This window comes from Elephas maximus, chromosome 3 (genome assembly GCF_024166365.1).
Source record: "Elephas maximus indicus isolate mEleMax1 chromosome 3, mEleMax1 primary haplotype, whole genome shotgun sequence".
Lineage (NCBI taxonomy): Eukaryota > Metazoa > Chordata > Mammalia > Proboscidea > Elephantidae > Elephas > Elephas maximus.
This window is the reverse complement of record NC_064821.1, coordinates 215,156,320-215,184,039: the sequence shown is the minus strand read 5'-3', so window position 1 is coordinate 215,184,039 and position 27,720 is coordinate 215,156,320. Positions and strand designations below refer to the sequence as shown.

General features: G+C 45.9%; 1 protein-coding gene across 7 annotated transcripts in view; it reads right to left on the bottom strand.

The window, feature by feature from the left end:
- The window catches only part of NME7 (NME/NM23 family member 7), a 498,467-nt gene that overhangs the window by 97,390 nt on the left and 373,357 nt on the right, over window positions 1-27,720 (bottom strand). The window contains exon 12 of one of the 7 annotated variants that reach the window (XM_049881291.1): window positions 17,799-18,299. The exons of 1 other annotated variant lie outside the window; for it this stretch is intronic. In XM_049881291.1, coding sequence (XP_049737248.1) covers window positions 17,889-18,299 — 411 coding nt within the window. In that variant the 3' untranslated portion in view covers window positions 17,799-17,888. Of the gene's footprint in view, window positions 1-17,798; window positions 18,300-21,026; window positions 21,819-27,720 lie in introns of those variants that run through there. 5 more of the 7 variants (XM_049881288.1, XM_049881287.1, XM_049881290.1 and 2 more) reach the window with 5 other exon arrangements.

The window sequence follows — 27,720 nt, the reverse complement described above, 5'->3', positions numbered from 1 at the left end:
TGTTTTCCATCTGGTGAGGTCCACTATGGAGATAAATTTATACATATTAAATTTATAATTCACAGTTTAAAATGTTTGAGGTAATAGCTCACTTTGTAGAAATGATTGAAGTCCCTGGGTGGTGCAGTTAACTAGCTCGGCTGCTAACCAAAAGGTTGAGGTTGGATTTCACCCAGATGCCCCTTGGAAGAAAGGCCTGGTGATCTACTTCCAAAAAATCAGCCACTGAAAACTCTATGAGCACAGTTTCACTCTGACCCACATGGGGTCATCATGAGTTGAAATCAACTCTAGAGCAACTAGTTGGAAATGGAGGCCTTAAGGATGAGGAACAGTTAAGCCAAGAAAAGTGTGTGAGGACTGAAAGAAGAAGAGAAAAGCCACAGAAAGCTTTCCAGTCCATGGTGTCTTGGTTATGTAGTGCTGCTATAACAGAAATACCACAATGGATGACTTTAACAAACAGAAATTTATTCTCTCACAGTCTAGGAGGCTAGAAGTCCAAATTCAGGGCACCAGCTCTAGAGAAAAGCTTTCTCTTTCTGTTAGTTCTGGGGGAATATCCTTGTTATTAATCTTCCCCTGGTCTAGGAACTTCTCAGCGCAAGGGCCCTGGGTCCAAAGGATGTGCTCCGCTCCCAGTGCTTCTTTCTTAGTGGCATAAGTTCCCCCTCCTCTCTGCTTGATTCTCTCTTTTATACCTCAAAAGCAATTGACTCAAGATACAACCTAATCCTATAGATTGAGTCCAACCTCGTTAACATAACTTCCTCTAATCCTGCCTCATTAACATCGTAGGGGTTAGGATTTACAACACGTAGGTAATCACATTGGATCACAGAATCGTGAACCATGGCCTAGCCAAGTTGATATTTTTGGGGGGTGCAATTCAACTCATAACACATGGGTTCATTCATTCATTTACAAACACTGAGTCAGTACCTGGCAAGAAACTAGGGGCTGGGGATCCAGTGGCAAACAACGCAAGATTCCTTCTTTCAAAGAGCCTGATGCTAGGAGTTTAAAGGGAGTATGGTCTCTTGGAGGAACAAAAAGAAATTCAGCGTGTGTCCTGGGAGGGTGAAAGGGGTGCTGATGGGTGAGCATCCAGGTACTGATGAATATAGATAAAATGCCTAACTTGGTGCTAGGAATCAGAAGGCACTCGCAAACCATTTCTTTCTTCAGAGTGTTCCTTGCTTAATTTTTTTTTTTTTTTTCTTTTTTGCTCTAAGGGTCAGACACCTATTTGTAAATCAAACACTTGACTTTCCTGGGACTCACCCTGTCAACTACTCAAACAACCAAAAATAACTGACCCTTCAGCCCAAGGGGAAGCAGCCTGCAGAAACCCACACAATTTGTTCGTAAAGATCACTGAAGACCTGCAGGAGAATGAACCCAGTCTCCGAGGTTGCCATGGGGACTGTGGCTGGATTAGCTGAGTGCTCTACAGATAACGGCTCCCTTTTTAAAAAGAAAATAGATCTTTCTTATTTTTATTTTTTTCTTCCCAGAGTCTAACTTGGGAGTGGGTGAAATAGAAGATCTATGAGGGTAAGAAGTGGGGACAAAGGTTGGCAAACTTTCACTAAAGAAGAATGAGGACAAAAACCTCTCCAGGGCTAGGGAGTTTGAGAGCACTCTAACCCACCCCCAGGTGTCCAGCTCCACCTGAGCACACTGGTTTCACTTGTGCAAAGCATTTTATGCAGTGAATGGTAGATCTGGGATTCACAAACCTCATTTTCAATTTCATAAGCTACAATAACTCTAAGCCACATTCCACATCAGCAGGTCAGGCATGTGTCTCAGGGGAGACCCAAGAAGCATTCCTTCCTAGGTCCGGAGGCCCCGAAACTCCTGCTGTGAAATAAGCTCCATTTACGGGACCATGTCCATCCATGTGGGCAGTCTCTCTGTACATTTTACAGTACTTGTTGCCTGAGTTTATTAGGACATCTCAGTCTCCTAGCCCTGGGACAGTCTGGGACTGCCTGGTGGCTGTGGCTATAAGGACTTTGGACATTACCCCCAAATCTTGATGGACGAATTGTCCCCATGTTTCACATCAATAATAGCTGAGCCAAACTGCCTTGATGTCCCCAGAGTTTATCCGATCACCAGGTGACACTGAATAGAGCTAGATGTCAGCTCAGCCCTGACATCTGCCTAAGGCCAGCAACCAGCAAGGGTTCAAGGAGCTATATGAGCCACTAGGTCCATTCAATCTACCATCTGTCACTGGCTTACGGCGCCACCTTGGGTCACCAACTTCTGCATTCTGGGCCATCTGTGAAATATGCTTAATAGCACACCATGTCCTTCTGTCCCTCCTCTCCTGTTCCCTCTATGTCCTCTATTCTTCCTCCTCTCCTGTTCTTTCCCTCTCAGAAGAAAGACAATGTGTCTGTAAAGTGCTTTGAGCTCCTTGGAGATAGTCTATAAATACAAGCTGTTGTCATTGTTGCCGTGGAAACACTCACAGAGAACTGTAAGCCACTCCTGCCTTTGCTGAGTGTCCTTCTGGCCTTCTCTCCCTGCTGGCTTCCTCAGGCAGCTGAGCAGCCAATGGTTGTACACAGTTGTGCAGCCAGGTGCAGGGCGCGGGGCTCCAGGGCGGCATCTGTTTGCTACTCTCCTCTTCCTCACTCCAGTTTTCGGATAATGTTTCTGGGTGCCAAGGCAGAGGATGGTTTAAAGCTAGCCAGAGCCAGCTGCTACTCAAGGATGCAAATTATGGTAGAGAGAGGTGTGCCACCCAGCCCAGGGCCCTGATCTGCAGCAAAGTTCAGGCAAGGGAGAAGTCCAGTGAGCTTCCGAAATAATATTCCATCTACTTCCTGAATCTACTCTGACTTCCGGCTCCTAGAATTCAGAGCTAGGGCTGACAAGATGTTGCAGTAAAGAGGATAAAAGTCTGTACCTTTCTGGAAGGCAGGGACTATGTGTCTCTCATCATTGTCTCCGTGGAGCCTAGCACCAAAAACCGAAAAACCTCGTTGCCATTCAAAGTCGATTCCCACTCATAGTGACCCTAAAGGACAGAGTAGAACTGCCTCACAGGGTTTCCAAGGAGCACCTGGTGGATTCAAACCGCCAACCTTTTGGTTAGCAGCCGTGGCTCTTAACTGCTATGCCTCAGTACCTGGCATATTGCTATAAGTATGTATGGAGGTTTGTGAAACAAGTTAATGAATAAATGGTTGTCATTAAATTTTTTTTTTTTTTTATTGGCTATCACAGAGCGGAAAGTGCTGCTGAGTGAGGCATATGCCAGCGCATGTTGCCTTGGACTCGAGACCCCAGAGCACATCGATTCTTGAAGCTGCTCTGTGCTGCACCTTTTGGGTCCCACCCACACAAGCAAAGGCTATGTGCCACTTCATTTCTAGTTCCATGGATGAGCCTGAGCAAGCAGCTGCTACAACGAAAGCCTGATAGGGGAGAGTCTAGAATAATGTATCCTAGTTGTTAACCACGTGATTCAGTAGTGGCCACCCATCCATCCATGGAGACTTGCCTGTTGCTCTGATCCTGAACAGGTTACAGTGGAGCTTATGTCTAAGACTGAGTAGGAAGAAAGGCCTGGTGATCTACGTCCAAAAAGTAGCCATTAAAACCCTGTGGATCACAATGGTTGAACCTGCACCTGATCATGGTGATGCGCAGGACTGGGCAGCGTTTTGCTCCATGTGTGTGAGGTCGCCATGAGTCAGGGGCTGACTTTACATTTGCTAACAACAACAGTTGTTAACCACACACCTGTAGAAGGTCGTGTGCAAAAGGTAATGGTGTGAAAACTGTGAGAGAAGTCCTTTGACCCCAGGTAATGCAGTGACCTCAGGGGCAGGTTTCCCAGGCCTCAGATTAGCACAGGCAGTGAAATGGAAATGGGCTTTTGGAGTCAGAAAAATCAGAATGACATGTGAGCCCTGCCACTTGCTAATCTCCCTGAGCTTCATCTGTCCCATCTGCAAAATAAGAAAAATAGCACGTATCTCAAGGGATTGAGATAATAGTTAAAAGAAATAAGCAATGTAAGCCAGTAGCTTATATATCAACTGGTACTGCTCAATGATTAATATGCCTTCAGTCCACTCTATTAGTTTGGCAATATGCACAAGGAAAGCAGCTCATTCTGAATAACGTACTTAACCAGTTTATTCTAGTCTTGGCAGATGTTTTAGACCCCACCAAGAATGGGGCATGTGATAGCCCTATCTTAAGGAGGAGCCTGGGGGACTTGAGGAGTGAGATGGAAAATGCTCTAGCATGAACAGGAAGCCAGACAGGCCTGTCGTATAATTCACAGGGCCCAGTGAAAAATGGGAACACAGACCCACTAGTTCAAAAACTGTTAAGAATTTCAAGAAGGTGACAGCAGTGCATTAAAACAAGCGCAGGGCTCTTCTCAACAGGGGAGGAGGGGTGTGTGGGGGCCTGCGTGACTTGCACAGACCTCAAGCCCATGAAGTCAGCCCTGGAGCCAGGGGTAGAAATGAGCTTGCCTTGCCATCAGGGACCTCAGCCTTGGTGCAGAAGGTCATACTGGTGAAATAAGTAGAGTTACATAGTTTAGCAGCGTCCCCCAAATACTGGTTTGGTCATCACTGCAGGTCTTATGCAATCAGAGAAGACACTGGAATGTTTTCTATGAAATGCTTGAATACCCTGAATTTATATTCTAATCTAAACATAAACTGCAGTAAAGGTCATTTCAGAAGGGAAAAGCTAAAAAACAAGTAAACTTCCAAAGCAGAGATTAACGATTGTTCAGAGGTTCAGATTGCTCCTGTGTGTTCTTGTTCACAGCGGGTGAGATCAAACTACAAAGTATATAATGGAAATCCATTCATTTATTCAACTGCTATTTATTAAGCCCCAGTGGTGCAACGGCTAAGCACTCAGCTGCTAGGTGAAATGTTGGCTATTCAAACCCACCAGCAGCTCTGCAGGAGAGAGACCTGGTGATCTGCTCTCATGAAGATTACAGCCTAGAAACCAGTACGGGGCAATTGTACTACAGGATTGCTCTGTGTCAAAATGGACTCGATGGCACCAGCCTTAATCGTCTAGTGCTACTATGACAGAAATACCAAATTTCATCACGGAAGTGATCACATCATCATATCACTGCCAAACTATCATAACTGTCAAATCACTGAGAATCACAGCCCAGCCAAGTTGACACACAACCTTAACGATCACGGTCCACCCCTTGTCAACGTGGCACCTGTAAACATCTTAAACATTATATAATGTCTGAATAAAGACAATTATAAAGTCATACTTGCACCTAACATGATACAATGAACACACATACAACCGAATACATACTAGCCCTGTTTATATCTTGTATTTTATAAGTGAAGAAAACAAAAATATTTAATGTACACATACAAGGCAGAAACACTCATAACAGTTACAGTCCTCCTTTCTGCAACTGGTCACACGGTCATATTTAGAAATGCCGTCTTCCACCACCTATTCCGTGTTCCATCTGCCCTCAGCAAGCACCTCACCTGGTCATGATTCTTTACCTAGTGGGGTGACCCAAACCTTCATGTCAGAATTAGATTGCTGTAGTTTTCCATTGACTTTAATCACAGGGCATGGCAGAGCTAAAAGACATCCTAGGGATCTTCTGCATTCCAGACACACTCTTCTTTACCTCCATTACATAATACTAATCTAATTTCCTCTTAGTAATCAGGACCGATCACACCAGACAATATGGTAACTCCCTTCTTTGCCTGTTGACCCAGAGGCATAAGGAGCCCAAAGTGGCCAGGTGGCATTCTTAGCTTCCAGCTCAATGGAATCAGTAATGTGTCTCCAGGTGGGAGCATTCCTTTCTTCGGAACTAAGATCTCTAGACCTGAAAAGCATAAGGTTGCAGGGACTGGAAGTAAAAATTTTTTGAGTGGGTCACTAGGGATAATAGTGAGCGGTACCACTTCCATTTCCACTCTTCGATTCCTGGACCCATGAATCTTGGCTGTGGGAGATACAGCACCATATATTGGACACTGGTTTTTTTAGAGCATATACAGCCTTCTTTTGGAGGGTCTGGGTAGAGAACATTGCCCCGACCCTGCAAGGTATTGCCACCTAGCTGGTGCTGTAATTGTGTCTTTAGAAGACAAGTCCATCATTCTATCAAGCCAGCTGCTTCAGGATGATGGGAAACATGGTAAGGCCAGTGAATTCCATAAGCATGGGCCCATTCTCCTAGTCCTTTTAAGTGGTGGCTTCACTCTTTGAGACCCCAGAGGTCATGGTTCTACCCTACGAGACTGAGGCAGCTCTGCTTCCTATGTTCCTTGTCTCTTCAGCTTCTGCTTCCTGGTTCCTTGGGCACTCAGTCCCTCAGGTCTCACTGCCTGTGTCTGCCCTACTTGGGCAAGTGTCCCAAAGCTCTTTAGCTCCACTGACAAGTGCCTGGAGGCACCCCACTCCACCAGTAAACTTCAGCTGGAAGGCACTTAGCCTCTTGCTCCATTGTGTCAGTAAGCCTAGCTCCACTGATAAGTGCCCATGGGCGCCCCACTTCACCAGGAAGCCTCCTGCACAGAGGCACTCAGCTCTCTCACTCCGTGAGAGACACCTAACAACAACAACTCTATACAAGATGTGGTGCAATGGATCACTTTTGTGTGACCTTTCCAGCCATGGTCTTATAACTCCCACCCAAGTGATTGGGCGATAATGTGTGATAGGGTAATTGTGGCCCATGAAAGGGATTGGTCAATTTTGCCATCATGCTGGGCTTGAAATGAGCCATATCAGAGGCATGAGGGAGATGATCCTACCACCACCAAGGAAGAACAGCCAGGAGCGGAGAGCATGTCCTTTGGATCCAGGATCCCTGCACTGAGAAGATCCTGGAACCAGGAGACAGAGAGAGAGGAGAGAGAGCTGTAACACTGAAGGCAGTGAGAGCAGTAGGAAAGATACAGCAGCTGAGACCCGGCAGCAGGACAGGGTGTGGCGGGCTTCTCAGCTCACAGAGTGAGAAAGCTGAATGCCTTTGGGCAGAGCCAGAGGGCCAAGGAGAGGCATGTCTGCAAGCATGGCTGGGAAGAGTGTGTCCTGATGGGAGAACTGTATCCTGAGCATTCCTGAACTTGAATTGTAACCTGTTACTTCCTTAATAAACCCCATAACTGTGAGCATTGTCTGTGAATTCTGTGTGGCCATTGCAAAGAATTATCAAACCCAGCAGAGAAGTAGAGAGTGCCATGGGAGGTACGGTTGGTGTCAGAATTGGTAAAGATGGCAGAGAGAAGAGGTATGTCTGACCTTGCCTCATAGGAATCAGCCTTGGGCAGTTGACCTTGAGTTTCCTTCCACCTTGTGAAGTTAGAGGAGGTCAGATACCACCCCCACGCCATTTTTACACAAGGCATCTCACTAGGCCATTTAAGGGAACCAGGAAAAGACATTTTCTTTTCATCCATAAAAACGAGGTTAGACTAGTTCATCTCTGAAGTTTCTTTCAGTTCTAACATTTTAGAATTTCTTGACTAAAACATGGTCTCTACCTTCAAAAACTTAAGACTAATGTCATAACAGAAATTAAAAGTTTTTTTTATACTGAACGCTTTTTAAGGAGTGTTTATAATCTATTTATAATCTACTTATATTCATATGTATGTATTTCTACTTGCTAAGCATATAAATAGCATGGCAGGGACATCTGACCTCCTCTAACTTCTCAAGGGGGAAGGATAATCAAGATCAACAACCCAAGACTGATTCCTATTGGGTGGAGGTCAGACATACCTCCTCTCTCCAACCCTTTTACCAATTTTGACACAGCCATCCCTCCCACAGAACCCTCTACTTCTCTGCTGGGTTCAATAATTCCTGGCAGTAGCAACACAGAACTCCCAGATCATACTCACAGTTAGGAGTTTATTAGAGAAGTAACAGGTTACAATTCAGGATACAGTTCTTTGATCAAGACAGCCTCTACTCAGTTATGCCTGCAGGCAGGCCTCTCTCTGGCCCTCGGCCTAATCCATCAGCCTGACTTCTGCCCTGCTCAGGCAAGTGTTACAAAGCTCTCTAGCTCCATGGATAAGTGCCCAAAGGCACCCCACTCCACCAGTAAGTCCCAGCTCGAAAGCACTCAGCTCTCTTTCTATGTGGGTAAGGAAGGCTAGCTCCACCCTATGCCCAGAAGCACCCTACTCCACCAGCAAGCTTTCTGCCTGAAGGCTCTTAGCTTTCTCCCTCCATGGACTGGGAAGCTCACCATACCATCTCCTGCCAGTCTCCTGTTTCGGATGCTTCTGCTGCTGCCATTTCTCTCCCACTGCTTCTCACCTTCTTGTCATCTTTGGTGTTACAGCTCTCTCTCTCTCTCTGTCTCCTGGGTCTAGGAGGGTTTCAGTGCAGGGATCCCAAGTCCAATGGGTACACTCCACTCCCGTCTCCTTCTTGGTAGTAGTCAGGTCTCCTCTTTCTACCTCTGGAATGACTCATTTTAAGCCGAGTGTGATTGCAAAACTGACCAACCCCCTCGTTAGGGTTCCATACACTTTATTTGCACAGCCCCACCACCACGAGGGTGCCATACACCTCTTTTGCATTATTAGCAAGGTGTCCAATCCCTTTGGTGGGCCACAAGCACCTTAAACGCATAGTCCCACCCAACCATTTGGTGGGAGTTACAAAACCATAGTGAGAAAGGCTTTATAAAAGTGATCCATATGCTGAGCGAAATCAGTCAGAGGCAAAAGGACAAATATTGTATAAGACCACTATTATAAGATCTTGAGAAATAGTATAAACTGAGAAGAACACATACTTTTGTGGTTACGAGGGGAGGAGGGAGGGAGGGAGGGAGAGGGTTTTTTACTGATTAATTAGTAGATAAGAACTGCTTTAGGTGAAGGGAAGGACAACACTCAATACATGGAAGGTCAGCTCAATTGGACTGGACCAAAAGCAAAGAAGTTTCTGGGATAAAATGAATGCTTCAAAGGTCAGCGGAGCAAGGGTGGGGGTTTGGGAACCATGGTTTAAAGTCAATTGGCAAAATAATTCTATTATGAAAACATTCTGTATCCCACTTTGAAATGTGGCGTCTGGGGTCTTAAATGCTAACAAGCGGCCATCCAAGATGCATCAATTGGTCTCAACCCACCTGGAGCAAAGGAGAATGAAGAACACCAAGGTCACACGACAACTAGGAGCCCAAGATACAGAAAGGACCACGTGAACCAGAGACCTACATCATCCTGAGACCAGAAGAACTAGATGGTGCCCGGCCACAACCGATGACTGCCCTGACAGGGAGCACAATAGAGAACCCCTGAGGGAGCAGTAGATCAGTGGGATGCAGACCCCAATTCGCATAAAAATACCATACTTAATGGTCTGACTGAGACTAGAGGAATCCCGGCGGTTATGGTCCCCAAAACTTCTGTTGGCACAGGACAGGAACCATCCCCGAAGACAACTCATCAGACATGAAAGGGACTGGACAGTGGGTAGGAGAGAGATGCTGATGAAGAGTGAGCTAATTATATCCGGTGGACACTTGAGACTGTGTTGGCATTGCCTGTCTGGAGCGGGGATGGGAGGATAGAGAGAGTTGGAAGCTGGCAAAATTGTCACGAAAGGAGAGACTGCAAGGGCTGACTCATTAGGGAGAGAGCAAGTGGGAGTACGGAGTAAGATGTGTATAAACTTATATGTGACAGACTGACTTGATTTGTAAACGTTCACTGGAAGCTCAATAAAAGTTAATTAAAAAAAAAAAGTGATCCATTACACTGCACTGGGGTTTGTTTGTTTATTTTTACTGAGTCCACTGTGATCGTTGTCTCTCTCTCTATCTTTTTTAATCTGGTAGTAAAACTAAGTAACAGGGAAGGGAATAAATTCTCCTCGAGTCAAACAGTAAGAGGCTGTAGCAGATGTGGCCCCCCCATGATAAACTACTGAATTTGTTCACTGTAGTCCTCATTGTCCCTCCACCCCTATCCACAATACAAACTACCATTAAGATGTCCATAGTCCTTTCCTAGTTTCCAAGGTACAGCTACTAATGGAAGATGCTCTACATAAAATGGTTGAAGCCAATTTTTGAGTACAGGTTTTAGAACCAAAAAAACCTTGTTCAGATTCTGCCTTTACCACTTATTAGCTATTGGTGACTGGGAAAATTGCATAACATTTCTGAGTCTCAATTTTCTCAGAAGTTGGCATAGCAATTCTTTCTCAAGTTGCTAAGAATTAGAAGCATCTGGCAGTGTTGGGCACATAACGGCCGTTTACTGATACCATGCCCTCTCCCTACCCCCTCCTCCTTCTTCCCTTTCTTCCAAACAGCCTACCATGAACAGAATATCATGGAACTGTAATGGTCCCATTATTTCACTGAAAATTATGGAATATCAAAACATGCCCCATGAGAGGGAAAACTACCCAGAGGTGGAGTCAAGAAACCCAGGATAAATGAGCCTAAGGACAGGTGCTGAGCCGATCAACTTTAAACATTGTCTTTATTTTCAGCTTTGTACAAAATCTTATGGAGGGGTTCTTCTGATTCACCTTAGTATATTATGACCCCTCACCAAAAGTATCATTATGCATTTGTACCAAAAAAAAAAAAAAAAGTTGCCATCAAGTTGATTCCAACTCATAGTGACACTGTAGGACAGAGTAGAACTGCCCCACAGCATTTCCAAGGAGCGCCTGGCAGATTCAAAATGCCAACCTTAAACACTGCATCACCAGGGCTCCAAGCATTTGTACGGCAGGGTCAAAATGGCCAACTTTAAGAGGAGGAGAAGTAAACAAGGATGAGAGAGGAGAGACACAGGGGTTCTCCTTCTTTCTTCCAGGAAATAGATGCCCTGAACAGATCTAAGCACTTCTGAGTTGTTATATCGTCACCAGTCATCCTAAACGAAAAACTGAAATTAAAAGAAGAAGAAGGGTGTTATTTCTCTCATCAGACAATTATCCCAGAATGAGGACAGAGAGGTGATGCTACAACACAGTCAGAATGCCCCTGCTGGGGCATTATTTGCAGACCACAAAACCCCCTAACAAACCAGGACTAACCCCCAAACTGGCCTAAAATTTCCCCACTTCTGGCAAGTCACATTTAATGTTAAGGTACTAAGGCCTGAGAAGCCCCCGGCACGTATGCCCACAACAGAACATGGAACACTGAAGGCCTGGACACGGGGGTGGCTTTCTGGTGGCAGGGATCCTGGGGGCAAAAAAAAAAACCCACAACACAGAAACAGAATGAAAGCTGCCAAAGACCAGTTAACGCACTTCCAGGTTTTGTCTTAGCTCAGCTCTCGCTGCAGGCAACAGAGTGTTCGGGACGTTGTTAGCTGCCATTGGCTGGCATTACAGCAACACGCAAGCCTCCAGTGACAGACGGGTGGTGGCTGTGCACGAGGTGCACTGGCCAGGGATCAAATCCAGGTTTCCCACGTGGAAGGCGAGAACTCTACCACTGAACCACCACTGCCTACGGCGTTCAGGATAGCTCAGAACTGCCCTGCAGGAGAAGTCCCTCATCTTATTTTAAGGCTATCTTTGTAGTCAGGACTGCCCTAGCCCCCTCCCCCCAAAAAAAGTCCCTTATGGTTGAGTCTCTTCTGATGCCTAGCGATCCTGTAGGATGGAGTACAACTTTCCCCTAGGGTTTCCAAGGCTGTAATCTTTATGGAAGCAGACTACCACATCTTTCTCCTGTGGAGCGGCTGGTGGGTTCAAACCACAGACTTTTCTATTAGCAGCTGAGCACTTAACCAGTATGTCACCAGGGCTCCTTCTCAGGACAGCCCAGCCCTTCTCAATTAGCCCTGTGTTTGGCGCCTAGTCTGAGCCCACCACTTGCCACGACTATGTTTATTTCAGCCTTTGAAATAAGATGTGAGGAATTTGAGGTGAACTTGTTGTAATCTAGCACACTTGGTTATAAAGAACAGGTTCCTACTCAAGCTAATTCAAGGAATGGGGTTTGAACCTAAGGATACAGAAGTATCAGGAACCCAAGAATAGGGGTGAATGGAACAGCTGGGCACCGTGAGAAGAGGAATTGAGTAGCTAGCTATTTGGGACACTGGCAGAGTTCATTTTCCCTTTCATTTTTTTTTTCTTTTTTTGTGGTAAATATTTATGTGGGTCCCTGAGTGGTGCAAATGGTTAACATGCTCCGCTGCTAACTGTAAGGCTGGAAGGTTCAGTCCACCCAGAGGCACTTCAAAAGAAAGGCCTGATGTTTAAAAGAAAGGCCTGATGGTCTACTTCCCCAAAATCAGCAATTAAAACTCCTAAGGAGCACAGTTCTGCTCCGACACACACAGGGTGCCGTGAGTCAGAATCAAGCCCATAGCTACTGATGAAAATATGTATGTAACAAAGCACTGGCCATTTCAACATTTTTTGCAATTTAGGAACACTAACTTATCCATTTATCATGTTCAACCATCACCGCTATTCATTTCCACTTTTTCCTGTCCCTTTGACAGAAGCTCTGTATGCCTGAAGTCCCTCCTTCCCACCCCAGCTCACCACTAATAAACTTTGGTCTCTAGATATTCTAGATATTTCATATGAGTGGGATCATACAGCATTTGTCCTTTTATGCCTGACTTATTTCACTCAGCTTGATGTTTTCCAGGTTCATCCATGTTGTAGCGCTAGAACCCTCTATGCTTTATGCAGGCACGCAGACACCTGTTGCAGACCGTAGTCCCAGCTGGCTTTGCAGCTGGGCATGACTGTGAGTAATGGGATGTAAATGGAAGTGAGATGGGCAAATCTGGCATCATCTCCTTAAAGACAAAGCCAATTGTCTTGGATTTTCTCCTTTCTGTAAGCTGAAATGCGGATGTGGTGTTGACCCAGCCCTGGTCACGTAAAGGGGGACAACATGCTGAGGGATGGCAGACTAGCAAGATGGAGGAACCAGGGTCTGGAAATAACTTCACGCAGCCTGGATGGTTCACCCTTAGACTGTTACGGAAGAAAGAAATGGCTGCTATTCTCTTTAAACCACTGGGTATTTGGGTCTCTATTAGAGGCATTTGGTTTGCATTGTTAAGTAATATAAGAATTGAGGGCTAGCCTGCAGCTGGAGTTTTCCTTGAGCCCACTGCCCACCCTGGTCCACTCTGCCATAGTGAGGCAAAGGGGACACCATTATAAAAGCAAGGTAGTTTAGTCAGCTCCAGCAGCGCCCATCCATAGATCACGTGGTAGGGACAGTTAAGTGAACCCACAAGCTCTGGCTCAGCTTAGGTTCCTGAAACTTCTCTACCGGAAGGATATTAATTCTGCAAGCATCATATTCTGAAACCTCCAATGGATTATGTTTTCTAGGTACGAGTCATGTCTTCTCAGACACTGGGCGCTCAGGTTCTTCACAATTACTGCATAGGAGAGTTTATATAAACCAATCCAAAAGCAAACCCATTGCCATGGCGTCAATGCCGACTCATAGCGACCCGGTGGGACAGAGTAGAACTGCTCCAGAGGGTTTCCAAGGCTGGAATCTTTGTGGAAGCAGACTGCCACGTCTTTCTCCTGCAGAGCCGCTGATGGGTTCAAACTGCCGACCTTTCTTTTGGTTCACAGCTGAGCACTTTAACCACTGCATCAGTGGTTCCAAAGTTCAGCATGCATCAGAATCACTGGAGGGCTTGTTAGACCTGATTGCTGGCCCGTGCCCGGAGTTTCTGAGTCGTGGACCTCTGGCGGGGCTTGAGAACTTACACTTGTAACAAGCTCCCAGGTGATGCTGATGCTGTCGTCTGGAACCACGCTTCTAGAACCATTGACACATAGCATCTGTCTGCAGTTCCACAAGTTGTGCTGAAAGCACACGACTGTCTGGCATACTATGTTGTTGTTAGGTGCTGTTGAATTGAATCCAACTCAGAGATCCTATATGACATGGTAGAACTGCCCCAATAGGGTTTTCTTGGCTGTAATATTTACAGGAGCAAATCTCCAGGTCTTTTCTCCTGCAGGCCTGCTGGGTTGGTTCAAACTGCCATTCTTTCAGTTAGCAGGCAAGCACTTAACCATTGCATTATCAGGGCTCCTTCTGGCATACTATACCACCAAAAAACCAGACCCAGCGCCATCGAGTCGATTCCAACTCATAGCGGCCCTATAAGACAGAATAGAACTGTGCCATAGTGTTTCCAAGGAGTACCTGGTGGATTCAAACTGCTGACCCTTTGGTTAGCAGCTGTAGCACTTAACCACTGTGCCACCAGGGTTTCCTGACATACTATACAAAGCCTTAAAGCCAGATGTTAGTAGAAACACTGAACACCATACTATTTTAGCATATTCGAAATGTGAGGATGTGTTTCCTGCCTGTAGCTTGGTGAGTAAACAAATACATAATTTATTTAACAAATATTTGTAAGAGCCTATTCTGTGTCAGGCACTGGGAAGACAGCAATGACAAAGCGGACAAAAATACCTACAGAGCTTAAATTCCAGTGGGAACGGCTATCGTTCACTGAGTTCCTGTTATGTTCCCTTTACAGTGATTACCTCAGGTTTCCACAAAGATAATAAAATATGGGCTTTGTTATCACCATTTTGAAGGTGTGAGGGTTGAGCCTCCTATAGTTAGCTCTCACAGCAGCACAAACTGGGAATCCAAAGCCCACGTACCTTCCATGGCCCCACAGTGACACGTAACCAGCTAACTTTACAAAGGGACTTTTAACATAAATACCCTACATTTTGTCAATGAAGAGTGTGTTTTTCACTACCATGACCTGAAAAGGACCTCGAAGGGTTGAGAAGGGCCTTCGAGGGCAAGACGCTGAGAAGAGGGTTGGGAAGGGAGGGGCGAGACTGCAAAGAGGGGACAGTTTCCCTAACTTTCCGCCACAATCATTTTCTGAACCATCCGGCCTTTAAGGAGCTGCTGGGCACAACTGTTTGGGTTCAGACGAAGTTTACTTCTGTTAACCTGATTATCCTATGCCCAAAATGGAGTCACTTGTGCTGAGTCCTACCTCAGCAAACTGAAATCTAAGTTTCTACTTCTTGTAAATGTTCAACCTCCCGGGGAGTGAAAATCCAAGTCCATCAATTGCCTTTCCCAGAAACAGAAACAGAAGCTAGCCAATTAGGACTTGCCCACTCAGTTTAACTTAGTTCAAAATTTCCCCTTAATCACAAATAAGGAAAGAAAACGTCTACCAGCCAATCCAAAATTTGCCCAGTATACATTCTTTGCTCCCATATGTCTGAACTTACAGAAGCCCTCCCACTTTGTACCACTCTTGGGGGCTGTTGTCTGACGTTCAGACCAGACACTTCCCCAATTCATGAATTGTAAAAAACAAAGTTCGCATACTAGTTTAATGTTGTGGGACTTTTAATTTAAACACTTTAAACATCAACCTTCTATTAAAAGTAGGAGGCACCTGCTTAAAACTAGGGATCTTTCCTCCTTTAATCCTGTATTCAACAAATACGTCTTGAAAGCCCATGTGTGCCAGGCACTGTACTGGGAACTGCAGAGAACTCAGAGACAAAGACTTTGTCCCTGCTCTCAAGGAGCTCACAACTTAAGTGTAGCTACTTCTGCCTAGTTTTCCTCCAGGGACTGCATTTCGGATCCTCTTTGTTTCTTATGTTTTGAATCTGTAATGATTTAAACTTTTGTTTTTATCCAAAATCCCAATTCATACACCAGCTTATACTGTTTTTTAGTAGAGATATTAATACATAGGAGTCCCTGGGTGGTGCAAATCGCTGATGCGCTGAGCTGCTAACCGAAAAGTTGGTGGTTCAGCATACCCAAAGGTGCCTCAAAAGAGAGGCCTGGCAATCTACTTCTGAAAAGTCAGCCATTGAAAACCCTGGGGAGGACAATTCTACTCTGACACACATGGGGCTACCATGAGTCCCAGTCGACTCAATGGCAACCGGAATTAATATTTAAGAGTTGGGTATTTAACGAGACAATATGATTTTCTTTTTTTAAGAGAAATGTCAAGGATTACTCAAGATATTAGAAAGATATTAAAAGAGGAGGTGGGTCCTGAAGCAATGGAAGTGTCTTAGGTATCTAGTACTGCTGTAACAAATTCCACAAGCAGATGCCTTTAACAAACAGAAATTTATTCTTTCACAGTTTAGGTGGTTAGAAGTCTGAATTCAGGGCTCTAGCTCTAGGGGAAAGCTTTCTGTCTCTGTTGGCACTTGGGGAAGGTCCTTGTCTCCTTTCAACATCTGTGGGCCAGGCATTCCTTAGAGATCTATATGTGTCTTGGCATCAATCTTCTCTTGGGTATACGAGGTTCTCAGCACAGAGATTCCAGGTCCAAATGATGCACTCCACTCCTGGGTCTTACTTCTTGGTGTTAGGAGATCCCTCTCTCTCTGCTTGATTCTGTCTGCTTTTAACTCTTGCAGAGAGGTGAAGGGCCTCAGTAACATAACAAATATAACCTAATCCTCATTACCATGACCTAACCCTGCCGTCAAGAGCCAGTTGTTCCAACAGAACACAGGATACTGTGTAGTTTAAAGTCAGGAAAGCTGTGTGTCAGGGTTGTATCTTTTCACCATACTTATTCAATCTGTATGCTGAGCAAGTAATCCAAGAAGCTGGGCTCTGTGAAGAAGAACGGGGCATCAGGGCCGGAAGAAGGCTCATTAACAACCTAAGTTATGCAGATGACACAACCTTGCTTGCTGAAAGTGAAGAAGACTTGAAACATTTGTTGACAAAGATCAAAAACTACAGCTTTCCATATGGAATATACCTCAATAAAGAAAATGAATGACGGGAAGGACAACACACAACACAGGAAAGTCAGCACAACGGGACCAAAGCAAAAGCTAAGAAGTTTCCTGAACACATCCAAAGACTTTGAGGGACAGAATAGCTGGGGCTGGGGCCTGGGAACTATAGTTTCAGTGAGCATCTAGGTCAACTGGCATAACAAATTTTATTAAGAAAATGTTCTGCATCCCACTTTGGTGAGCGGCGTCTGGAGTCTTAAAAGCTTTTGGGCAGCCATCTAAGATGCATCAATTGGTCCCAACCCACCTGGAGCAAAGGAGAATGAAGACCATCAGAGACACAAGGAAAATATTACCTCAAGAGACAAAAGGGCCACATAAACCGGAAACTCCATCAGCCTGAGACCAGAGGAACTAGATGGTGCCCGGCTACTACCAATGGCCACCTGAAAGGGAACACAACAGAGAGTCCTGGATAGAGCGGGAGAGATGTGTGGAGTAGAACTCAAATCCAAGTAAAAAGACCAGACTTAATGGTCTGACAGAGACTGGAGGAACCCCAAAACCATGCCCCCCAGACACTCGGTTAACCCAGAGCTAAAACCATTCCTGAAGCCCACTCTTCAGACAAAAGATTAGACTGGACTATAAAACAAAAAATAACACACGTGCAGAGCATGCTTCTTAGTTCAGTCATATACAAGAGACCAAATGGGCAGCTCCTGTCTGGAGGCAGGACAAGAACGGACAAAGGGACAGGAACTGGTTGAATGAACACAAGAAACCCAGAGTGGAAAGGGAGAGTGTGCTGTCACATTAGGGGATTGCAGCTAATGTCACATAACAATATCTGTTTAAATTTTTGCATGAGAAATTACCTTGAGCAGTAAACTTTCACCTAAAGCACAATAAAAGGAAAAAAAAAAAAAGGTCACAGCCATGAAAACCCCATGGAGCAGTTCTACTCTATACATGTGGGGTCGCCATGAGTCGGTATGGACTCAAGAGCAACTGATGCCAACAACAATTCATGGTGAGAGGCAAAAATCCTAACCCTCACACCTAAATGCTAGCCTTTGGGGTGGGGATGGCCAGTGGGCATCACCTCTCTTACCCATTGGTCATGGATGTGTCATTGCAAAGGTATGAGACTGGCTGGGGGAGTAGAGCCATACATCCACCACCTGACAGACCTTCACTGGGCCATTTGCAAGCACCTGGTGCTGGGCTAGGCCCAAGGCAGCTTGCAGATATGATGGAGCACCAGGGTTCCTGCCCCAGGGAGGTTCTTTCACTAGGAGGACAGTCACAGGCTCAGACTCCCCTTCTACAAGATTGCACGTGGCAACAGACATGAAGCATCGACTAGGCGCTGAGCTCTGGGCTGCAGGACACCAAGTGGCAAAGCCCTCAGCCTCAGCTTCCCAGAATCCAGAGTCTGCTGAGATGTGGAGAGGACGAAAGATGGTCCAGGGATGATCTGGGCATGAGAGGATGAGCTGGCTTCCTGGAGGAGGCAGCACAGACAGGAGCTGGAGAGCAAAGAGCACTGGATTAGGAGTCAGAATTCCCAAGTCCAAAGCACTCTGTGGCATGTGATGGGGGGAAGGTCATCTCAGCTCTCTGTTGGGTGACCTCAGGAGCTGACCATGGTGGTCAGATGACAAAGCATCAGAGCACTCTCAGCCTTATTCGTCATAAGAATGTAATTGCACACTGGGTGTAGGAAAGGGAACTGATTTTGGCAACTGGGAAATCTAGGGCTTATTCCTAACTTTGCCAACAGTTGGCTGTGTGACCTTGGGCCAGTAACCTCCCCTCTCTGGGCTGAAACTTTTGCTCCTGTGAAACATGAGCACTGGGTTGGAGGAGCTGTAATTTCTCCCCAGTGCTCTTGTCCAGGATCCATCTCTTTGATGATGCCATCCTACGTGAAGGCTTTAAACTTCATCTCTACACTGAATCTGGTGAGTCGTGTTATCTTTAGGCTATACTTTTCCGCAGACTTGGAGAGCCACCTCCTGCTCGACATCCTCCCCACCTGGATGTCAGATCACATCTCACATAACATGCCCCTGCTGAGCAGTAAATAAAAAAAGAAAAAAAAAATCCTCCCAACTGGACCCATAAGCAACATCTTGAAAAATGGAGAAAAGATTGAAGTTGTCGAGGATTTTATTTTACTTGGATCCACAATCAACACCCATGAAACAGAAGTCAAGATATCAAGTGATGCATTGCATTGGGCAAATCTGCTGCAAGAGATCTCTTTAACACTTTAAAAAGCAAAGATGTCACTTTGGGGAATAAGGTACACCTGATCCAAGCCATGGTGTTTTCAATCGCCTCGTATGCATGCGAAAGCTGCACAATGAATAAGGGACACTGAGGAAGAACTGACACCTTTGAATTATGGTGTTAATAAAGAATATCGAATATACTATGGTCTGTCAGAAAAACAAACAAATCTGTCTTGGAAGAAGTACAGCCAGAATGCTCCTTAGAAGCAAAGATGGTGAGACTTGGTCTCACGTACTTTGGACACGTTATCAGACAGGGCCAGTCCCTGGAGAAAGACATCATGCTTGGTAAAGCAGAGGGTCATTGCAAAAGAGGAAGACCCTCAACAAGACAGATCGGCACAGTGGCTGCAGCAATGGGCTCAAGCACAATGATCGTGAGGATGGTACAGGACTGGGTTGTTTTGTTGTACATAGGGCCTCTATGAGTCCAAACTGACTGGACAGCACCTAACAAAACAACAATGCTGCCTCATTAACATAATGAACAGCTCACTCTCAAATGGGACCATAATCACAGGCAGAGGCTAGGATTTCCAACGCATCACAAAACGGAGGATAATTACATCAGATCACAAAATGGAGGACAACTACACACTACTGGGAATCAGGACGTAGCCAAATTGACACATATTTGGGTGGGACACAGTTCAGTCCTACCAGGGAGAAAGAAAGGAGAAAAAAAAAATCCTTGGAAGGTAAAGAACCTATGATCCTTTTCAGAAGATAGGAATCGGCCCTCAAGGAGGCAGAGAAGGAAAATGAATCTTAGAAGAGAAAGAGGAGACATTTGGAGGGAGGTAAAACAAGCACACGGGGTGGGCAGAGAGAAAAGAAGAAGAGAACACTTCCTTATAGGGTCGCTATCTGTGTCCAAATCCACTCGATAGCAATGGGTTTGGTTTTTTTCATTTTTTATACGCTCCTATAACTCAAATTTTTTTTTTATAACTCAATGGCAACAGGGTAACTGGATTTACGTGGCCTTCACAGCCTTCATTGAATTGTATGTTTAAACTTCACTAAGTGGGACTTATCATGTGCATTTTCAACTTTTTGGGCACAGTATACTCCATTTTCTTTTAAGAAAACAAGGATTAAAGTTTGCCAGCTAGCACGTCTGGATAACCTTAGCAGGTAAACACAGGAGTCTTAAGTTTGGACTCTTGAAATCAGACTCCAGTTTCCTTGGTGAGCTCAGCCCCCGATTCATAAAGCCTTTCAGCAAGAACGTTGTGTCTCCACCCCACCTGGGGGCAGGGAGGGGGAGATAGCAAGTCAGTGGTAACAATCAAGCCCTTGTTTACGTCTTAAAAATTCGTTGTGCTAAGATCCTACCTTAAACACACCATTGTTTTGTTTCCTTGTAACCTTGACTCCCTAATCTGTCTCTCAATTCTCCCTGGCATTTTCAAATCTCAAAGAACAAAGTTGTCTTGTAAATTTCTTCTCTCTAAATTCAAGCATGCTGAGGTAGTTTTTGATGCAACCATCTCATCCTTCCTAAACGCTCATTCCTGTGCCCAGCATAACCAAAACCAAACCAAATCTGTTGCCATCAAGTCGATTTTGTGTCAGGCTACAATTGTGCTCTATAGGGTTTTCCATGACTGAATTTTTTTGAAGTATATCACCTCGTCTTTCTTCCGAGGGGCTGTGGGTGAACTTGAAGCACCAACCCTCTGGTCAAGTAATTAACTGTTGCGCCACCCAGGGACTCCTGTGCCCAGCATAGGGGCCTTTTTTTGGTGTGTGTGTATGTATGTTGAAAACATACGTAACAAATCATAACACCATCTCGACAATTTCTACATGTAGAGTTCAGTGACATAGATTACAATCTTCAGTTGTGCAAACATTCTCACTATCCTTTTCCAAATCATTCTCCCACGATTAATATGAACTCAATGCCCCCAGGCAGAAACTTCCCCTTTCCCTCCCACCCATGGTAACTACTACTAATCTTTGGTTTCTATATATTTGCTTATTTCATGTAAGTGAGGTCATATAGTATTTACCCTCAGTGACTGACAGATTGCTCAGCCTGATATTGTCAGTATTCATCCATGTTGTGGCATGCATCAAAACTTCATTTTTGTTTCAGTTGGTAGCATTTCGTTGTGTGCATATACCACATTTTGTTTATCCATTCACATGCCGATGGACATTTTGTTTTTTTCCACCTTTCAGCTACTGTGAAAAGTGCTGCAATGAACATTAGTGTACAGGTTTCTGTTTGCATTCTTGTTTTTGCTTCTTCTGGAAGTAGGCCTAGCATTAGGAATATGGGCTTTAATAACACCGTGCTGTGCTATTGTTACCAATCGCCAATCTGACACAAAGGGTCCTTGTCTTTTCCCAAGTAAGAATACAGGAAAAAGACAAACTCTATCTTCAGCAAGCTTTATTTTGCTTGAGTCAAGCAAAAGTAGTCAGCAGGGATCTAAGCCTCTCCAAAAGACTGACTCGAAAAAGGAAGCAAGGCTAGGGCTTATGTGGGTTCGGTGGAGACAACAGAATAATGAGTATTTAGTGGGCTTCTTTCCAGGGGCGGGTACTTCTCAAAATGGCCGTGTATACTAATTAGGTTGCACGCACATCTGGAATCCAAGATGGAGTCCTCTCAGCATGCCTTGGCATCACTTATTATGGGATATAGTGCAAGTGCACTTGATCTTCGGCACTATATCGCCATCTTCGGAGGGCTAAAGAAGCTTAAACAGCGGTCACACTGTTCTGCACATACGGAGCCTGCAAAGGAGAAAAAAAAAAGAGAAGGGGACTAGAAAAACATTAAGGTCGTTTCAACCTTATCTCATGTTGACAGGGTGGGTTCCTCTTTACCCAACTTCTAGATGGTGATCTTTGAACACCTCTTTTATTCAGCTGCCAGCACAGTTAACCCTGTCTCACTATCTTCGAGGGCCCTCAAATTTACTGTGCGTAACACGTACCCAAGAGAGAAGCTTGTTCACATGCAGATTCCTGGGCCCTACCCAGATAATCAGGAGCCCTGGTGGCACAAGGGTTAAGGGTCACATATGAGGGATGGCAAAAATGTGAGCTGGAGGGGCCTGGGTCCCTGAGGGCTTCATGGAAGAGAGCCATCGTCAAGTCCTAGACCCCTACTCCTGGACATTAATGATAAGACACTAAAACTCCATGTGGTTGGAGCCACTGTTATTTTGGGTCTCTGTTACTCACAGCCAAACCTAACTGTAAATGATAAAGCCATAATAGGGATTCTTTTCTTCATCTAAATATCAGCCCAGACACCTTTGTGAACTTCAGACTCATGTACCCAACTGCTAACTTGGCATCTCCATTTAGATGTCTAATAGGCATCTGTTATGGATTGAATTGTGCCCTCCCAAAATATGTGTTGTAAATCCTGATCCCTATACCTGTGGGTAAAATCCCATTTGGAAACGGATTTTCTTTGTTATGTTAATGTGACCCTATTAGTGTAGAAAACCAAAAGCAAACCCTTTGCCATCAGTTGATTCCGACTCATAGCAACCCTACAGGACAAAGTAGAACTGCCCCATACGGTTTCCAAGGAGCACCTGGTGGATTCGAACTGCCGACCCTTTGGTTAGCAGCCGTGGCACTTAACTACTACACCACCAGGGTTTCCCCGGCTAGGATATAGTTACTGTAAGTGACCAGTTTGCCTATGGAACTTACCTTTTGAGAACATAAAATCTTTCTCATCACTCTGTATTAAGATGAATATAAATTAAATTGTAATCCAGTTTATGTAAATTTTTTTCTTTTTTTTGCATTTTTAAATACCTTGCCTCCCAGCTTCTTCTCAAAGTAAAATAAATGCAGTCTTTTTGCATTTCTTCCCTTTGGTTTAATCCCTACAAACTGGCTACATTAATATGTAATTTTCTCAAATGAAATGGAATGCTACATCACCTCATGAAGAAGAAAAGTAGGCATATTTTATAGGGTGTACATGGTTCTTTGTTCTATGTGCCTACCTGTCTGCCTGCTTACCTGAGTGTCTGCTTGTCTGTCTTGTGCTAGTCAACAGCTAGGCAGCTATTTTCATCTGCGTAACTCGCTCCCCTCTCTCTTGGCTACATGGAAGGGAGAATCCCAGGCCAAGACAGTCAATGCTTAAGCTTCCCAGCAATCTATGACCTGGTAGGAAAATGTGAACCGTGCCCATCTGATTCCCTCTGCCTGGGATTCAGACTGAAAGCAAAATGAGACTTTGCCAGTTAGCAATGGGAATTGCAGCTGAGAGCCCAGGAGAGACCAACCACAAAGGCATGTAATCACTGCAGGGAGCCGAGGAAGCTGGGTGGTGGTCAGAAGGAAGAGGCAAACACACCATGTACAGCAGAATGCTGTCAGTGGGTGAAGGCCGGAATAAAGAGCTCCAGACTCTGGTCCAGCACGTCCCCCAGAACAGTCCCTATAAGACTAGTATACTGTAGAGCCTTGTCCTGGAGTCCAGACATTGGTTCCCCCTCTCCCCATTGCTCCATCTGTATCTAGTTTATTACAGTTAGACTGTGGGGGAGGGAGGCCTCTTTTTTTTTTTGCAAGTACAAGAGCTTTTTCTAAAATACCTATCTTGAGTCCTTGGCTCAAAACTATCATGGTGGCAGCTCACTGGCTCATGCGTAGCTTTGGGAAGATCCAAAAAAAAAAAGAAAAAAAAAATCATTGCCATCAAGTTGATTCCAACTTATAGCAACCCTATAGGACAGAGTAAAACTGCCCCATAGGGTTGCCAAGGAGCGCCTGGTGAATTTGAACTGCAGGCCTTTCGGTTAGCAGCTGTAGCTCACTGTAGCTCTTAACCACTGAGCCACTAGGATTTCAGTTTCACATGTGGCTCTGAAATTGTGCACTACAGATTAGTAAGTAAGCACAAGTGAGCTCGTGCGTACTTTGTTTATTGTATAATCCGTCCCTGCAGCATGCTGCTCCAAATGCTAACCTGTTACCCTTCAAGTTGATTCAGACTCATAGAGACCCTGTAGGACAGAACAGAACTGCCCCAAAGGTTTCCAAGGCTGTAAATCTTTTTGGAAGGAGGCTGCCACATCTTTCTCCCATGGAGTGGCTGGTGAGTTCGAGCGGCCGACCTTGCAGTTAGCAGCCGAGTGCTTTAACCACTGCGCCACCAGAGCTCCTAGCCTCCAAAGGCTAGAACTAGGATTAGACAGAAGTTATAAGGTGCTAAGTTTTAGCTCGGTGCCATGCCTAGAGTTGCCCAACAATGGAAAGTTCCTTTTTAAGGTGGGGAGCAAACAACCCCCGGAGGTATTCAAATAGAGCTAGTGGACCAACCCCGTGGGTCCCCAGGAAGATGGGAGTTTGGACTACAGGATCTCAGATAGCATCTTCAGCACTATGCACAATGACCCTATTTACAATGAAATCCATTACCCTCCCTAAGACCACAGAAAGCAGTCGAAGATTAAGCAGACCATAAAACAGATATTCCCTCTCATCTCTAGGTGACTTCAAGTGGTCCAGCGAGAAAGGGCTCAGAAAATGCCCGGATCCATGTCTCAACCCCATCTGTCCCTGGGCTGACAAGACCATGTCTCCCTGCAGTGGAGTGGTGTAGGGGCCCCCTCACTAAGCTTACAGTCTCAGGGAGATGTTCCCTGTCACATTTAAGCAAATGGAAAGTTCTGGAAAGGAGCTTTTTTTTTTTTTTAAGCCTAGAGGGTGTTCTGGTTGGTGCCAGACATTTTTCCAAGAAAAAATAAATTAAATCAACTAACTCCCACTGGGAAAGTACAAAGGAGCAGGTACACTGGCTCCAAGAGGTCCCCCAGTAGTTTAGTGCTGTCCCTCACTGGCGTGCATCCAGGCATATGCGCCTCTGCAGTCCTGCCAGAAGAAATAAGCAGAAGTCATCCTCTGTGGTCCTCTTCCCTCATGATTGCCTCCCTGGTCCACATGCCTCATAACAAATTGGCAAAGGACAGGGGCGGTAGAGAGGAATGGCAGCATGTCTCCATACACGTCTTGACACACAAGTGAGGAAACAGGGCAGCAGAAAGCAGTTTGAGAAGTCTGCCAGTCAGGCCTGGTAAGCAGGTGAGGAACAGGTAGCCTGTCACTGCCACTGATTGCAGGAATCATTCAACTCACCAAGTGGGCCTCATTGCAAAGGCTCTTTTCTGCCATTTTCATATTCTGCCCTCACCCAGGACAAAGACTCAATACCAGACCCAGTGAGACAAGACACTCTAAATGAAAGTAGTGAAAGGAAATTTCAAGTTGTCCCCACTCAGAGTCTCTGGTTTCTCTAAAAAAGCAGAACTGTCCTGAAGAACGATTTGTTTTGCTATCAAACCCATAGGGTCCACTGTGAAGTACAGAAGGATGCCCTGTGGGGAATCAAACATCCGTGAATGACGGCTGGGCGCTCAGTCCAGCCCCCGTGCCAGATGCGATCCAGGCATCCACCTAAGTCCCCACTGTAGCATCTGGTCCGGCAGCATTTTCCAGGGCTCGCCTCACCCAGCCCTCTTTGCTCTCCAACGCACAGCCTCCACTGCAGAGCTGTGCATTCCGGCTGCTTTCCGCTGCAAACAGAGCCTGCCATTGAGCCATTTTCCTCAGCGCTGCACACAGCTTCTGCTGCCGGCATGAGTCACCATGCGACACCCCCTCTCCTCTGTACTTAAAATACTCCAGGGCTGGTGGAACAGAGCCCCACTGTGCATGACCAGCATGTGTGTGAATGTGGGCTTGGCCACACAGCCTTCGGAGCCCTCTGCAGCAGACCGCGTTGTGTCTGGCCCACGGGCTCTGTTTCACAGCTGCCTGCCAAGTTCACCCTCTTTTTTGCAGGCAGGTGAAACTCCATTTTAGCCTCTCTGATCTCCAGCAAAGGTACCGGACTGCTGGAGGTTGACTTGTTTTGCCTTTTCTCTCAGCCTGGCTTTTGTCCCGCCATCTTGCTGCAAACAGGACTGCCCTGTCCTGTTTTCACCTGCGGGTCCCTGTCCTTGCCCCAGGGGAGACTCAGCTTCAATCACAATAGCAGCCAGCTGTTTCCGGAGTTGGAACCTGTCATCGTCACCTGGACGGAGATCCCTGCCTTCTGCCACTCCTGCTCTCTGCCTTTTCTCTGTCCGCCCCCACACAGAGCACCAGCCTTGGGCAGAACCAATCACAGGACTCCAGAACCATCCCTCCCCTAGTCTGCGTAGAAAAAAGAATGAAAAAATGGTTCTTTGCCTTGAGCCTCTAAGCTGAGCTGAAGAATTTCTTCCTCCTTCTTTCTGCAGGGAAACACTGGACCTCCGCAGGCATGTACCGAGCAGGCTTCTTAGTTCCCCATGGTCCCCACCTCCCCCTACACCCAGCCACACACTCCACCTCCCAGCCTCTCCCCTCCCTCTGGGGAACCACACGCCTTCCGCTTTCAACCTGCTGCTATGTACCCTTCACAGAAAGGGCCTCAGGACAAAAGCCCAGCCCAGCACAGCTCAAAGGGACATGGTGTGCTTGAGTTATTCATTACTAGAGTTAGAGGAGGTCACAGAGCAGGAAGCACTCTGGAAACCAAAGGGAAAGGTGACAGAGAGGGTGGGGACTTGGTCAGGGCCACCTTCTAGGGGCCACTGGGAAGGGGGTGGGTATCAAAGTGGGAAGGTGGCAAAGTCATAGCAACAGCCCCAAGGTTAGACAAGGTCAAATGGAAACAGCTAACTATAATTAAGCTAGCTACTTCACAGCTCTTGCTATGCACTAGAAATCCTGCTTGGCACCTTCCCCGTCTCCTCATTTCATCCTCCAAACACTGTGTTACTCCAGTTTCACACAGCTGGGGGAACAGACCTGCAGAGAACAAGGGACTTGCCCAAGGTCTCAAAGCTAGTAAGTGGTGACCCTGGAAGTACAAGTACAAGTGACATCCTCTTAACCATATGGCTGTCTGTGGCCAGGTGGTTATGGGTGAAAATAGTCTACGTGATGGTGGTGGGGCAGGTAGAATTTGAGATGAGCCATTGAGAGAAATCTGGGTCTCATGAGGGCTGAGATGTTCTCCAGCAGCTGCACCAGGTTTTGGTGGAAACATGGAGGTTTCTAGGAAGCCTGGGGTGGGGATGGGGCAGTTGGTCTAGAATGAGGGGCTGCATTGGCTGTGCAGGCATGACTCTTAGGCCCTCGTCAGAGCCTGGGAAGGGTTTACACGCAGCAGAGGGAGAATGAGCAAAGCGTGGGAGCTAAAATTTGAGAAGGCAGTATCCCAAGGAGGAAGACTAGGTCAAGGACAATGGAGGCCTATCCTTGGCAGACAGAACCAGACGGCTTAGCATTTGCAACAGCCCTGGAGAGCTGAGACAGGACACTTCTTTAAGAGAAAAGGGGGTTCTAAAGCACGTGGTTCTCCCTACATGGTGTTTCTACACGCTTCTCCTGGAAGAGGAAAAGACAGACAGAGATAAGGGAAAGAGGGAGAGGAGAAAATTATGGAGTGGGATACGGCCGCTATGAGCGGGAATCTGCCTGGACCCAATGGGTTTTTTGTGTTTTGGGGGTGGGTGCAAGGAGGAGCACCTTACCTTCCCTCCAACTCCCTCCTCCCTTCCCACGCTACCTCCCCACCCTACTCATCCCTTCTTGCTGATTCTGTCCCACAGGCTTTCCTTCCTTTTATGTA